Source organism: Heloderma suspectum, chromosome 7 (assembly GCF_057233095.1).
Source record: "Heloderma suspectum isolate Gila_16-S chromosome 7, 16-S_ref, whole genome shotgun sequence".
Classification (NCBI taxonomy): domain Eukaryota; kingdom Metazoa; phylum Chordata; class Lepidosauria; order Squamata; family Helodermatidae; genus Heloderma; species Heloderma suspectum.
In genome coordinates, this window is record NC_139464.1 from 4,454,251 (window position 1) to 4,467,932 (window position 13,682).

A 13,682-nucleotide genomic window follows, 5' to 3' on the forward strand; every position below is an offset into this window, starting at 1 on the left:
GCCGCCGCCGCCGCCGCCGCCGCATTCTTGAGAAAGCAGCAGAGCAACAAAGAGCTGCCCCGCGCCGAGCAGCGGCGCTTCCCTGCGGCGGACGAGCGAAGGAGCGAAGGGCCCAGCGTTTGCGGCGCCCGCCGGGGAACTTCGGCCCAAGATCGAGCAAAGTTTCTGGAAAGTTTCGGCGGGCGAAGAGCTGCGCCGAGCGGCGGCGGGGCAGGGCGAGCGGCGAGGCCCGGGGCGCCGCCCGGCCTTCCCGGGCAAGAGCGGCCCCACCGGGGGGCGGAGGAGAGGACGCGGCTCGGCGCTCCGCCCGGGCGCGGGGAGGCCCGCCGGAGGATGGCCTCCGACGGGCCCCGCTCCCCGGCGCTGCCCCCTGGGCCGGCCGCCCCGTCGGGCCCGCGGAGGCCGGGGCGAGGCGCCGCGCTTGGCCCGCCGGCTGCGCCCTAGGCGCGCGGCGCGGGGCGGCGGCCCATGGCCCCCGGCGGCCGGCGCCTGCTCGGGGCGCTGCTCGCGCTCTGGCTGGGCCCCCTCGGCGGCGCGGCGGCCCCGCTCAACGGCAGCGCGGCGGGCGGCGGCGAGGCGCGGTGCCGGCGCGACGCGCCCTGCGAGGCGCTCCAGCGGGGCGAGTGCCTGGGCTCGCCGCTGCCCTACGGCGCCACCTCCACGCTCCTGGCCGGCGACTCCCGCTCGCAGGCGGAGGCGCGCGACAAGCTGCTCCTCTGGTCCGGTAAGGCGGCCGAGGGCGGGGCGGGGCGGGGGCGGGGGCGTCGCCGAAGGGGCGCGCAGGAGCCGGCCCTGGCGGGGGGCCCGGAAGGGCGCTTGTCCGCCGTCAGTCGAACTCCAGCCCCGCTCAGCCCAAGGGGCCCGCGCCAAGTAGGGCTGGCGTCGGGCCGCTTCAGCGCGAGCGCGTCTGTGATGGCGGATGAGCGCGGCGGACCAGGGCCCGCTTCCAGGGGCGCGCGGAGCGCCGCTTGGGCTGGCGCGGGCGCGTATGGGCGCCCACGAGCAGGCCCAGCGCGGTGTGGGGAGGGGAAGGGGGGAACCCTCAGCAGGAAGAATTCTGCGGGGAAGGAAAGGCAGGAGCCTCAGACAGCGAGCACTAGGTTAGACTCAGGCCTGTGTAATACACCTGCGCGACCACTTACAAAATAGTGTTGATTAACACCCTGGCATCGATCAGTTAGTGAACGGGTGTTGTGGGATAAAACCCGGAATCTCGATTCAGGCCACAGGTGACAGAACTGAACCTCCTGGTAAGTTGGCAGTTCCACTCTGGAGTTCCCCACTGAAGTTACTGTTGTTCAAGAATAGCCACAGTAAGGTCACTGGCAGATTGGGAAAGCCTGGTGTGGAGGGGGACTTGCTTGCCCCAGGCGGAATTCAGAAGATGATGGCAGATGTCACACTGTAAGCTGGGTGGATGAGTGAGGCCCTGGTGTTGTGACTGACACGATTTAGTCCAGTAATGGTGTTGCCAGAGTAGAGACAAGGACAGAATATGTATCTGGGCTTGTTGCTAGAGATGTGAAGGCCTAGAAAAAAAAAACGGAAACACTTGGGGAAAAAACCTTTTTTCTCATTTTTTTCTGAGGACAGTTTTTCTGAGGACCGAAAAATGGAATAGCTTTGGATTTTGAAATATTTTCTTTTAGAATTTAAGACAGAGTATTTATATATTGTTACCCAGCCTTTACTCCCTGCAAAATGATTTCTAAAAACTATGTAATAAGAACACTTTTATAGAAAGACTGGAGATGTAAAATGTCTATAAATAATGAAGCAATGGGGAAAATACTTTTTTTTAAAATCTCTGTAAAGTTTCCAGCATAGTTATTTCATTCCTTATTAAAATTATTGATCTAAAGTATATTTTACTGATACACATTTATGTTCAGTTTCCCAACATGTGAGCAGAGTCACCACTGTACATTCTTGACAGTAAATGCCCATTATTTAAATTTTGGGTTTTTTTTGTAGAGTCCTGTGTTTCTGGGCTTGTTCTGGTTAGATTTTGTAGCAAAGTTTTAAAATATAATTGTAATTTTAGGAGCAAACTAAGTTATACATAAAATAACTTTAGGAACAGAAAGGCTGCTTCATGTTCCTAAAGCAGCCCTCCCCAACCTGGTGCCCTCTGGATGTTTTGGACTACAGTGCCCAGCATTCCTGGCTATTGGACATGCTGCCTGAGGATGATGGGGGCTGAAGGCCAAAATAACTAGAGGACACCAGGTTGGGGAAGGCTGTCTTAAAGCAACAAAGTGACTTTTAGTGACTTTAGAGCTGTAAAAAGGTAAAGGTGTCCCCAACCAGTCGTGTCCGACTCTAGGGTGCGGTGCTCATCCCCGTTTCTAAGCCGAAGAGCCAGCGCTGTCCGAAGACGCTTCCGTGGTCATGTGGCCGGCATGACTGAACACCGAGGTGCACGGAACGCTGTTACCTTTCCCGCCGAGACAGTACCTATTTATCTACTTGCAATTTCTTGCTTTCGAACTGCTAGGTTGGCAGAAGCTGGGACTGAAGACGGGAGCTCACTCCGTCACGTGGCACTCGGGTCTCGAACTGCTGACCTGCCGACCTTCCGGTCTGCAGTTCAGCGTCTTAACCACTATTTTTAAATTTTTCCCAAAATTTCAGTTTTTTCCCAGAAAAAAATGGGGAAATGTTTTTTTTCCCATGGCCTCAATTTTTTTGGAAATTTTACATCTCTACTTGTTGCAGGGTCTGGTCCCTGTGTTTGTGTCCCCAGGGTAGACGTAAAAGAGAGAGTTGCAGAACATCACTTGTTGTCACCTGATGCTCCCAGCCAAAACCACTCTAACAGGAAACAATAGTCCATCCTGCACAATGACGCTTTCCTTTCACAGCCTTGCTTTAGGTAGCCGCCCAACCAAAAAAGTTGGTTTGCTGGCGGGTAAAAAAAGATTACCCGCCAGCAACAGCAGGCTGTATCACAGAGATCAGATGCAGTCGACTCTAGTCCATGAAATTTCATGCCACGCCAAATGTGTTTGTCTTTACGGTGCCTCCAGGCAATCTCTTGTTTTCGTTACAACAGACTAATACAGATCCCTTCAGAAACTCCAGGCTTAGTGATAAATTGGAAGGTGTTGCACACAGCAGGCCGGGATGTCAGGGGGGGCACTGCAAGCAAAGACATTTGGGGGCAGGGCCTAATTTGAGATAAGGAGCCCACCCCACCAGGGCTTGGCCCCAGAATTCATTTTTCTTGACAGCATTTTTTCCTGGAATTTTTCAAAGCAATAATATTTGAGAAGACCAGCTTGGAGCATATGCAGAGTGCATTTCCCAAAGCTCCTCTGAGTAAATGCAGCAGGTGCAGCTGGGTTTCTGAGGGCGATTCAGACTCGTTGAGTTGTGCCCTTGCTTCTTTGATGTGATGGTTAGGATAAGCGCGTTGCTGTTCGGAACATTCCTGGGCCCAAAGGAATCCTTAGAGCTGTAAACCACATGCAACAGATGTTCACACAGGTAACACAGACAGGAACAGCAGCTCCGAGGAGGATAGTGTCAATATTGTCTATGATGATCTAAAACAAAGCCCTATGAAGAGAGACTGAAAGAACTGGGCATGCTTAGCCTTGAGAAGAGAAGACTGAGGGGAGATAGGATAGCGCTCTTCAAGTCCTTGAAAGGTTGTCTCAGACAGGAAGGCCAGGATCTTTTCTCGATCATCCCAGAGTGCAGGACACGGAATCATGGGCTCAAGTGACAGGAAGCCATATTCTGGCTGGACATCAGGAGAAACTTCCTGACTATTAGAGCAATACGATAATGGAACCCATGACATAGGGAGGTGGTGGGCTCTCCCACGCTGGAGGCATTCAAGACGAGGCTGGACAGCCATCTGCCAGGGATGCTCTGACTTGGATTCCTGCATTGAGCAGGGGGTTGGACTTGATGGCCTTGTAGGCCCCTTCCAACCCTACTATTCTATGAGTCTATGAAAAGACAACTTTACCTGTATGAAAATTCATCATATAGAACAACTCTGCAACTCTCCTACATAGCGATGCTTTCTGTGGTGGGTAGGTAGGAACCCTTGTTCTTGTGATCCTGCAGTTTTTCCAGAGATGAGCCCCAGACCACCATCTTCCACATAGCTCCATGGATGCATAGACACTTTGGCAACCCTCCCTGTCTCTTGTCCCCTGTTTTAAATGTTCCTGCCCCATGTTTTAATGTCCAGATCTGGGGATGCTGGAGAAATCTATGATGGACTCCAATGAGGTTGGATTCTGCAGCGGACTGGCTCTCCTTAACTGCCGCAATTTACATACAAGCAAGCACTTTATGGCTGCAAATGGCATAAGATACGCTAGTTATGGCTGTAATTTGCCCACGATATGCTAACTGTAGCCACAATTCACATATCTTGCCCTCTTCAAAGTCAGAAAACCCCCTTGCGAAATCGGAGGACATGCCAGGAAATCTGCAGAGCCCCAAGCAACCCAGATTTACCCACAGCAGCCCCCCCCCCCCCGACTGGACCTCGGGTAGTTTGCACCTCTCTATCCAGACCATCCTGCTTGGATTGCCTAGCACAGCCCCAACTGGGAAATGTATTTGTTTAAAATATGTGTAGCCCTCTGGCCCCATCCTACACTCAAGGTGGCTTGCAAGCATAATTAAAATCACAATACACCCCCTCTATTAATAAAACATAATTAAAAACATCCCAAAATAGCAGCAAATTAAGTTCCTGCCCAGCTGATTTTTGCTTCCCAACACCTTTCTAAATAGAAAAGTATTCCAACTTCTAAAGCCATCGGGGATGTGTTTAGTGGAAGACTATTCCACAATCATGGGGCCACCACATAAAAGGCCCTGTGGCTTGCTGAGCTTGACTTGACCTTATTCAGTAATGGAACATGGAGCAAGGCACTTGATGTAGGTTTTAAAAACCTGATGTAGGGATAAATATTGAGAGAGGCAGTCCTGTTACAATGCAGGGCTGATGCTGTGAGGGGCTTTAAAGGTTACAACGAGCACTTAGAATCAAGACCAGAAGTTAACCATTGCAACTGCTGCAAGATTGGTCGCCTCTGCGTCCACCTTTCTTTAGGATGTGGAGTATGTCCAGAACCTGATTTTCCAGTGCCATGCATGCAGGGATCTGTATCCCTATCAGGGAGTTCTCCACATGTCTCACTGAAAATCTGTGTTTTTTATTCGTAACTATCTGCAAAGCCAATCTGAGTGTCTTCCCTTGCAGGGCTGGCCCAAGGCCTTTGGCTGCCCAAAGCAAAGGGCAAGATGGCGGCCCCATCCCATGTATAGAAGCCAATCGAACTGGCAGTTGACTCTTACTTTGATATTGGTGACGACGGGCCGGCATCCTCCGCTACCTCTAAGCACAGCAGTCTCGCTTAGGAGACCCAGGGCCCAGCTCTGCCTCCTTGCCACTCGCTTACCGCTCCACAGGCGCCTGCTCGCTGCCTGTTCGCACACTCACGCTGCAGTGCAGCAGCTGCAGTGCCAGCATGCATCATATGTGCAGGGCAATTCTTGCATACATGTGATGCCTGCAGGAGTGCATGGCCTGGACTCGGTGCCTCTCTGCCTGTTCATTCGGTCAGGGGCCTTTCCCAAAGGTGCCATTTGTGTCACGCTGGGAGAAGGCCACTAGGCAAGAGCCACGGAGATATTTTATTATATTCAGTGGTATGTAAATGCCACGAATAAATAAGTGAATGAGAGAGAGATAGAGCCAGCCCAGGCAAGCAAAAAGCGAGTCTTGCTGCTCCTGGGATACTGACTCACGCAGATCAGAATGGCTATGGGGAAACAGCCAGGGGAGGCTCAGGAGGAACAGCTGGGGAGGCATCCATGGCCCCCCATAGCATCTGCCGCCTGAAGCAGCAGACTCACTCTGCCTTACAGCAGAGCCGGCCCTGCTCCCTTGATCAGCACCTTGATTTAGTAGTCAAGGGGAATGCAATTCGTATATCTTAACTTCAACCAGGTTTTGCCCTGGTTCCACATGACACCTTCCTAGGAAACCTTGTTGGCTGTGCAGTGCGAGGTGGCAAAACAGGTGACTAGTTGGGGGTGGGTCCACTGATTTGGGAGGAGTGATTGATATACTTAGCAGATTCGCAGTTGGTACTAAGTGGGGAAGGACTGCAAGCACTTGAGGACAATTGGTGAAAAATACAAAACGTTTTCAAACTGGAGAACAAGGTACAAAGCAACAAATGAGATTTAGGGTACAATCCTATGCGTGCTTAGACAGAAAAAGTCCTACAACTCTCAGCATGCTGGCTGGGGAATGCTGGGGGTTGTAGGACTTTTTTTTCAGCCTAAACATGTATAGGATTGCACACTTAGCAAGAAAAGGGTGTTACACATAGGTAGGTACCAGTTCACTTTCATAAGGAGCCTAACTGGCATGTGTGGGTGACCTGGTCCCCTCCAGATGTTTTAGACTACAACTCCCAGAAGCCCCAGCCAGCAAGGTCCATGGCCAGAGAACTGTAGTCCAACACATCGGACTTAAACAGTGCTAAAAAAGTGCATGCTATATCTTAAAAACATTTACAAGTATTCCAATAAAAATAACTTCAAAGTAAACCGTGGAATATTTAGTTTTGCTTACTAAGTATAGGTCAAAGAAACATGCCAAATCTGACCCAAAATGATTTAGGGCAGCAGGAAAAAACAGTCTGGCAATGCTTCTGGAATATTTTCCAGTTTGAAATTTTCCAGAAAACTCATCGCTTGTGACCATCTAGTCTTAGTACGTATTGGCTGGGCTCATCCAGCTGTTGCAGGAAGCAGAAGGCAAGTACAGTCCGTAATCACAGTCTACGCAAGAAACAGGGAGATCTTCTCAGAACGGTCACTGTCAGGCCCCAAAGTAAGATCAGGAACCGGAGTACATGCAACCAAGGCCAGATAGCAGACAACGAGCCAGAGTGTGCCCTTTTATTATTATTTATAACATTTATATCCCACCTTTCTTACATTGTGGAACTCAAGGTGGCTACATGGGATTCCCAGGTGGTCCCCCTTCAAGCACTGACCAGACCCAGACCTGCTTAGCTTCAGCAAGGTGGCTGCCTCATGCACCTTCAGACCATGCGTTGGGCCATACTTTTATTCCCATACTGGCCCCACTTCCTGTCCCCGGTTCCGCCACAGCTCTGAAACAGAGAAATCTTAAAGAGGCAGCATTTGACCTGGATTCTTGCAGTTGGGTTATTGTTCAGTGCTTTCCTGATGGGCCCATTAGGGCGCAATCCCATATATGTTTCATATGGACGTTGGAGAAATCTGCAATGGATTCAAATTAGTTTGGATTTCTATGAATCTGACCTGTGGTTCCGCAGCAGGCTGGATTTTTTCAAATCACTCAGATTCTGTGGACTTAGGGACTGTTTTTTAACTTTTGGGGGGATTTGTGCAACTTTGCACGTATGCGTACTTGTGCAGATGGAATGCTTCTCATACATACCTAAAAAAAATCAGATTCTGTCAATGAGCAGATGATGGAACAAAGGATTCCTGACAACCCGTGAAACACAGATGGAAGGCATTTAACAAAATCTGTACATCCCTAATTTTTAGACAGAAAAAAATCCTACAATTCTCAGCATCCCTCCAGCCAGTCATACTGGCTGGGGCATGCTGGGAATTTTAGGACTTTTCTTTCTCTAAACTTGCATAGGATTCCACCCTTAATTTTGCTTACTAAATATAGGTAAAAGAAACATGACAAATCTGATTCCAATTCAATTTTTAAGGTTGTTTTTTTAATGTTCTTCTATGTTTTTATTTATTGTGATTTTTTTCCCCTGGACTTTTTGTAAACCGCCTTGATTGGTTTCAGAAAAGCAGTGTAGAAATTTGTTGTTGTTCAGTTGTTAAGTCGTGTAAAACTCTTCGTAACACCATGGACTATAGCACACCAGGCCTTCCTGTCGTCCGCTCTCTCCCGGAGTGTGCTTAAGTCCATATTCATTGCCTCAGTGATGCTACCTAGCCATCTCATCCTCTGCCGTCCCCTTCTCCTTTTGCCTTCAATCTTTCCCAGCATCAGGGTCTTTTCCAGGGAGTTTTCTCTTCGCATTAGGTGGCCAAAATATTTGAGCTTCAGCTTCAGTATCTGTCCTTCCAGTGAGCAGTCAGGGTTGATTTCCTTTAGGATGGACTGATTTGACCTCCTTGCAGTCCAGGGGACTCGTAAGAGTCTTCTCCAGCACCACAGTTCGAAAGCATCGATTCTTCGGCGCTCAGCCTTCCTTATAGTCCAGCTCTCGCAGCCATACATTAGTACTGGGAAAGCCATAGCTTTGATTAGACGGACCTTTGTCAGCAAGGTGATGTCTCTGCTTCTTACTATGCTGTCTACGCTGGCCATAGCTTTCCTCCCAAGGAGCAAGCGTCTTTTAATTTCATGGCTACAGTCACCGTCTGCGGTGATCTTGGAGCCCAAGAAAGTAAAATCTGTCACTGCTTCCATTTCTTCCCCTTCTATATGCCAGGAAGTGATGGGGCCAGATGCCATGATCGTCGTTTTTTTAATGTTGAGTTTCAAACCAGCTTTTGCACTCTCCTCTTTCACCCTCAACAAGAGGCTCTTTAGATCTTCTTCGCTTTCTGCCATTAGGGTGGTATCATCTGCATATCTGAGGTTGTTGATAATTCTCCCGGCAATCTTAATTCCGACCTATGATTCATCCAGCCCGGCGTTTCTCATGATGTACTCTGCATATAAGTTAAATAAGCAGGGTGACAATATGCAGCCTTGTCGTACTCCTTTCCCAATTTTGAACCAATCGGTTGTTCCATGTCTGGTTCTTACTGTTGCTTCTTGACCCTCGTACAGGTTTCTCAGGAGACAGGTAAGGTGGTCTGGTACTCCCATCTCTTTAAGAATTTGCCACAGTTTGTTGTGATCCACACAATCAAAGGCTTTAGCGTAGTCAATGAAGCAGAAATAGACGTTTTTCTGGAATTCTCTTGCTTTCTCCATGATGCAGCGAATGTTGGCGATTTGATCTCTAGTTCCTCTGCCTCTTCGGAACCCAGCTTGTACTTCCAGTAGTTCTCGGTTCACATACTGCTGAAGCCTAGCTTGTAGGATTTTGAGCATCACCTTGCTGGCATGTGAAATGAGCGCAATTGTACAGTAGTTTGAACACTCTTTGGCATTGCCCTTCTTTGGAATTGGAATGTAAACTGACCTTTTCCAGTTTTGTGGCCACTGTTGGGTGTTCCAAATTTGTTGGCATATTGACTGCAGCACTTTAACAGCATCATCTTTTAGGATCTTAAATAGCTTAGCTGGAATACTGTCATTTCCGCTAGCTTTGTTGTTAGTAATGCTTCCTAAGGCCCGCTTGGCTTCACTCTTGAGGATGTCCGGCTCAAGTTCAGTGACATGGCTATCAGGGACATTAAGATCTTTCCTGTATAGTTCTTCTGTGTATTCTTTCCACCTCTTCTTAACCTCATCTGCTTCTGTTAGGTCCCTGCCTTCTTTGTCCTTTATCATGCCCGTCTTTGTACAAAAAGTTCCCTTGAGATCTCCAATTTTCTTGATAAGATCTCTAGTCTTTCCCATTCTATTGTTTTCCTCGATTTCTTTGCATTGTTCATTTAAGAAGGCCTTCTTGTCTCTCCTTGCTATTGTCTGGAAGTCTGCATTCAGTTGGATATATCTTCCCCTTTCTCCCTTGCTTTTCGCTTCCCTTCTTTCCTCAGCTACTTGTAAAGCCTCATCAGACAGCCACTTGGCTTTCTTGCATTTCTTTTTCTTTGGGATGGATTGAGTTGCTGCCTCCTGAACAATGTTACGGACCTCCGTCCATAGTTCCTCAGGCACTCTGTCTATCAGGTCTAATCCCTTAAATCTATTCCTCACCTCCACTGTATATTCATAAGGGATATGATTTAGGTCATACCTGAATGGTTTAGTGGTTTTCCCTACATTCTTCATTTTAAGCCGAAATTTTGCAAGAAGCAGCTCATGATCTGAGTCACAGTCAGCTCCAGGTCTTGTTTTTACTGACTGTATAGAGGTTCTCCATCTTTGGCTGCAAAGGACATAATCAATCTGATTTCGATATTGACCATCTGGTGATGTCCATGTGTAGAGTCGTCTCTTGTGCTGTTGGAAAAGAGTGTTTGCTATGATCAGCGTGTTCTCTTGGCAAAACTCTATTAGCCTTTGCCCTGCTTCATTTTGTACACCAAGGCCATGCTTGCCTGTTATCACGGTGATTTCTTGACTTCCTACTTTAGCATTCCAGTCCCCTATGATGAAGAGGACATCTTTTTTTGGTGTTAGTTCTAGAAGGTGTTGTAGGTCTTCATAGAACCGATCAACCTCAGCTTCTTCGGCATTAGTGGTTGGGGCATAGACTTGAATTACTGTGATGTTGAATGGTTTGCCTTGGATTCGTACTGAGATCATTCTGTCGTTTTTGAGATTGTGCCCCAGTACTGCTTTCCCCACCCTTTTGTTGACTATGAGTGCTACTCCATTTCTTCTAAGGGATTCTTGCCCACAATAGTAGATATGATGGTCACCTGAATTAAATTCGCCCATGCTTGTCCATTTTAGTTCGCTGATTCCCAAGATATCGATGTTCAATCTTGCCATCTCATGTTTGACCACCTCCAGCTTACCTTGATTCACTGATCTTACATTCCAGGTTCCTAAACAATATTGTTCTTTACAGCATCAGATTTTCTTTTCACCACCAGACACATCCACAGCTGAGTGTCCTTTCGGCTTTGGCCCAGCCGCTTCACTCTTTCTGGCGCTACTTGGAAATTCCCTCTGCTCTTCCCCAGTAGTATATTGGACACCTTCCGACCTGAGGGGCTCATCTTCCGGCGTCATATCTTTTAGCCTTGTGATACGTTCCATGGGGTTTTCTTGGCAAGAATACTGGAGTGGGTTGCCATTTCCTTCTCCAGTGGACCACATTTTGTCAGAACTCTCTGCCATGACCTGTCCATCTTGGGTGGCCCTGCACGGCATAGCTTATGGCTTCACTGAGTTACGCAAGCCCCTTCGCCACAACAAGACAGTGATCCATGAAGGGGAGTGTAGAAATACAGTCAATCAACCAGTGCCCGAGATGGGCTTGGAGATAGGAGCTTTGGGCTTTAGAGGGGTTCATGTGCCACAGTTGCGTATTGGATCTCAGCCTCTTGATAGTGGTCAGGTGGGCCTCTTCAGGATCAGATGCTTTCGTCTCTTTGGGAGGCATCTTTCTATAACCACAGGGACCCCCATAAGCTCTCTGGCACCCTTTCCTTGGAGCCTCGGGGCAGGATCCAGCATTGTCAGTTCCCTGTGCATGCATAGCCCTGACCGCTGGCGGCAGCGATCATTGAATCATAGGATAGTAGGGTTGGAAGGGGTCTACAAGACCAACCCCCTGCTCAGTGCAGGAATCCACGTCAGAGCATCCCTGACAGATGGCTGTCCAGCCTCGTCTTGAATGCCTCCAGTGTGGGAGAGCCCACCACCGCCCTAGGTAGTTGGTTCCATTGTTGTATTGCTCTAACAGTCAGGAAGTTTCTCCTGATGTCTGGCCAAGAAGTCTCTCTTCATAGGGCCTTGTTTCCAGTCCCCCGATCATCTTCGTTGCCCTCCTCCGAACCCTCTCCAGTTTGTCAGCATCCTTCTCAAAGTGTGGTGCCCAGAACTGGGCACAGTACTCCAGATGAGGCCTAACCAGTGCTGAGCAGAGGGGAACTAGTACTTCCCGGGATTTGGAAGCTATGCTTCTATTAATGCAGCCCCAAATAGCCTTTGCCTTTTTTGCAGCCACATCACAGCGTTGGCTCATATTCAGCTTGTCATCGACAACAATTCCAAGATCCTTCTCGCTGGTAGTGTTGTTGAGCCACATATCCCCCATCTTGTAACTGTGCATTTGGTTTCTTTTTCCTAGGTGCAGAACTGGGCATTTATACCAATGAAAGGTCATTCTGTTGTTTTCTGCCCAGCGCTCCAGTCTATCCAGATCACTTTGAATTTTGTTTGTGCCTTCCAAAGTATTGGCTATCCTGCCCAATTTTGTGTCATCTGCAGATTTGATCAGCATTCCCTGCACCTCCTCCTCCAAGTCATTCATAAAAATGTTGAAGAGCACTGGGCCCAGGACTGAGCCCTGCGGTACGCCACTCATTACCTCTTCCCGGTTTGAGAAGGTCCCACTGAGAAGCACTCTTTGAGTCCGATTCTGTAGCCAACTGTGGATCCACCGGATCGTTCTTTCATCTAGCCCACTTTGAGCTAGTTTGCTCATCAGGTTATCATGGGGCACTTTGTCTAAAGTCGAGGTATATGGTGTCCACAGCATTCCCACAATCCACAAAGGAGGTGACTTGATCAAAAAATGAGATCAGATTTGTCTGGCAGGATTTGTTCTTGACAAATCCATGTTGGCTTCGAGGAATCACTGCATTGTTTTCAAGGTGCTTGTATTGATGGATTGCTATATTTACTGACTGGTCTGTAGTTCCCAGGTTCCTCCTTTTTTCCCTTTTTGAAGATAGGACAACATTAGCCCTCCTCCAGTCATCTGGCACTTCCTCCGTCCTCCAAAATTTCTCAAAGATAAAGTGGTTCTGAGAGTTCTTCTGCCAGTTCCTTTATTCCTCTAGGATGCAGTTCATCTGGCCCTGGAGATTTGAACTCATTCAAAGTAATGAGGTGTTCCTTGACCATGTGCCTATCAATCTCAAGCTGCAATCCTGCCCCTTCAGCTTGTACTTCGTCTTTGCCGGGGGGTCATGGACCCTCTTTTTAGAGAAGACTGAGCCAAAGTAGGAATTGAGCACTTCTGCCTTTTTTTTTTTGTCATCTATTATTGTTTTGCCATCCTTATTTAATAGCTGAACCACCATTTCTTTCCTCTGTCTTTTACTGTGCACGTAGCTGAAGAAAGCCTTTTTGTTGCTTTTAGCATCCCTCGCTAACCTCAGCTCATTCTCGGCTTTAGCCTTCCTGACGCCATCCCTGCAATTCTGTGCTACCTGCCTGTACTCTTCCTTTGTTGCTTGGCCTTCCTTCCACTTCCTATATGTGTCCTTTTTTGTTTTCAGGTCATCCCTAAGCTTTTTGTGAAGCCACATTGGCTTCTTCTGTTGTCTTCCACCTTTTCTTCTTGTTGGAATTGTTTGTAATTGTGCCTTGAGAATTTCCTTTTTTAAAAGCTCCCATCCATCTTGGACTCCTTTTCTCGTTAGAGTCACTCGCCATGGGACCTTACTGATCATTGTTCTGAGTTTATTAAAATCAGCTTTCCTAAAATCCAGGGTACGCGTTTGACTACACTCGGCTTTTGCTTCCCTTAGAACCAAGAACTGAAGTATAACATGGTCGCTTTCCCCCAGAGTTCCTGTAACTGCTACTTTATCCACTAAGTCATCTCTGTTGGTTAGGATCAAGTCAAGGATAGCCAATCCTCTAGTTCCTTCCTCTACTTTCTGTAGGAGGAAGTTATTTGCCACACAAGTCAGGAATCCCTTGGAGGGGCCATGTTTTGCAGAATTTGTCTCCCAACAAATATCGGGGAAATTGAAGTTCCTCATTACTGCTACATCATGCTTCCTTAAAACATTGGCTACTTGCTTTTCAAAAGTTTCATCCTCGTCTTCTTGATTGGGTGGCCGGTAGTAGACTTCAACCACCAGGT

General features: G+C 48.3%; 1 protein-coding gene across 2 annotated transcripts in view; it reads left to right on the plus strand.

Moving 5' to 3' along the window:
- Positions 1 to 385: 385 nt before the first annotated feature.
- Positions 386 to 13,682, plus strand: part of SMO (smoothened, frizzled class receptor) — a 39,965-nt gene continuing 26,668 nt past the window's right edge. For both annotated transcript variants that reach the window (XM_084808927.1, XM_084808926.1), the window contains exon 1: positions 386 to 724. In XM_084808927.1, coding sequence (XP_084665053.1) covers positions 469 to 724 — 256 coding nt within the window. In that variant the 5' untranslated portion in view covers positions 386 to 468. The remainder of the gene's footprint in view (positions 725 to 13,682) is intronic.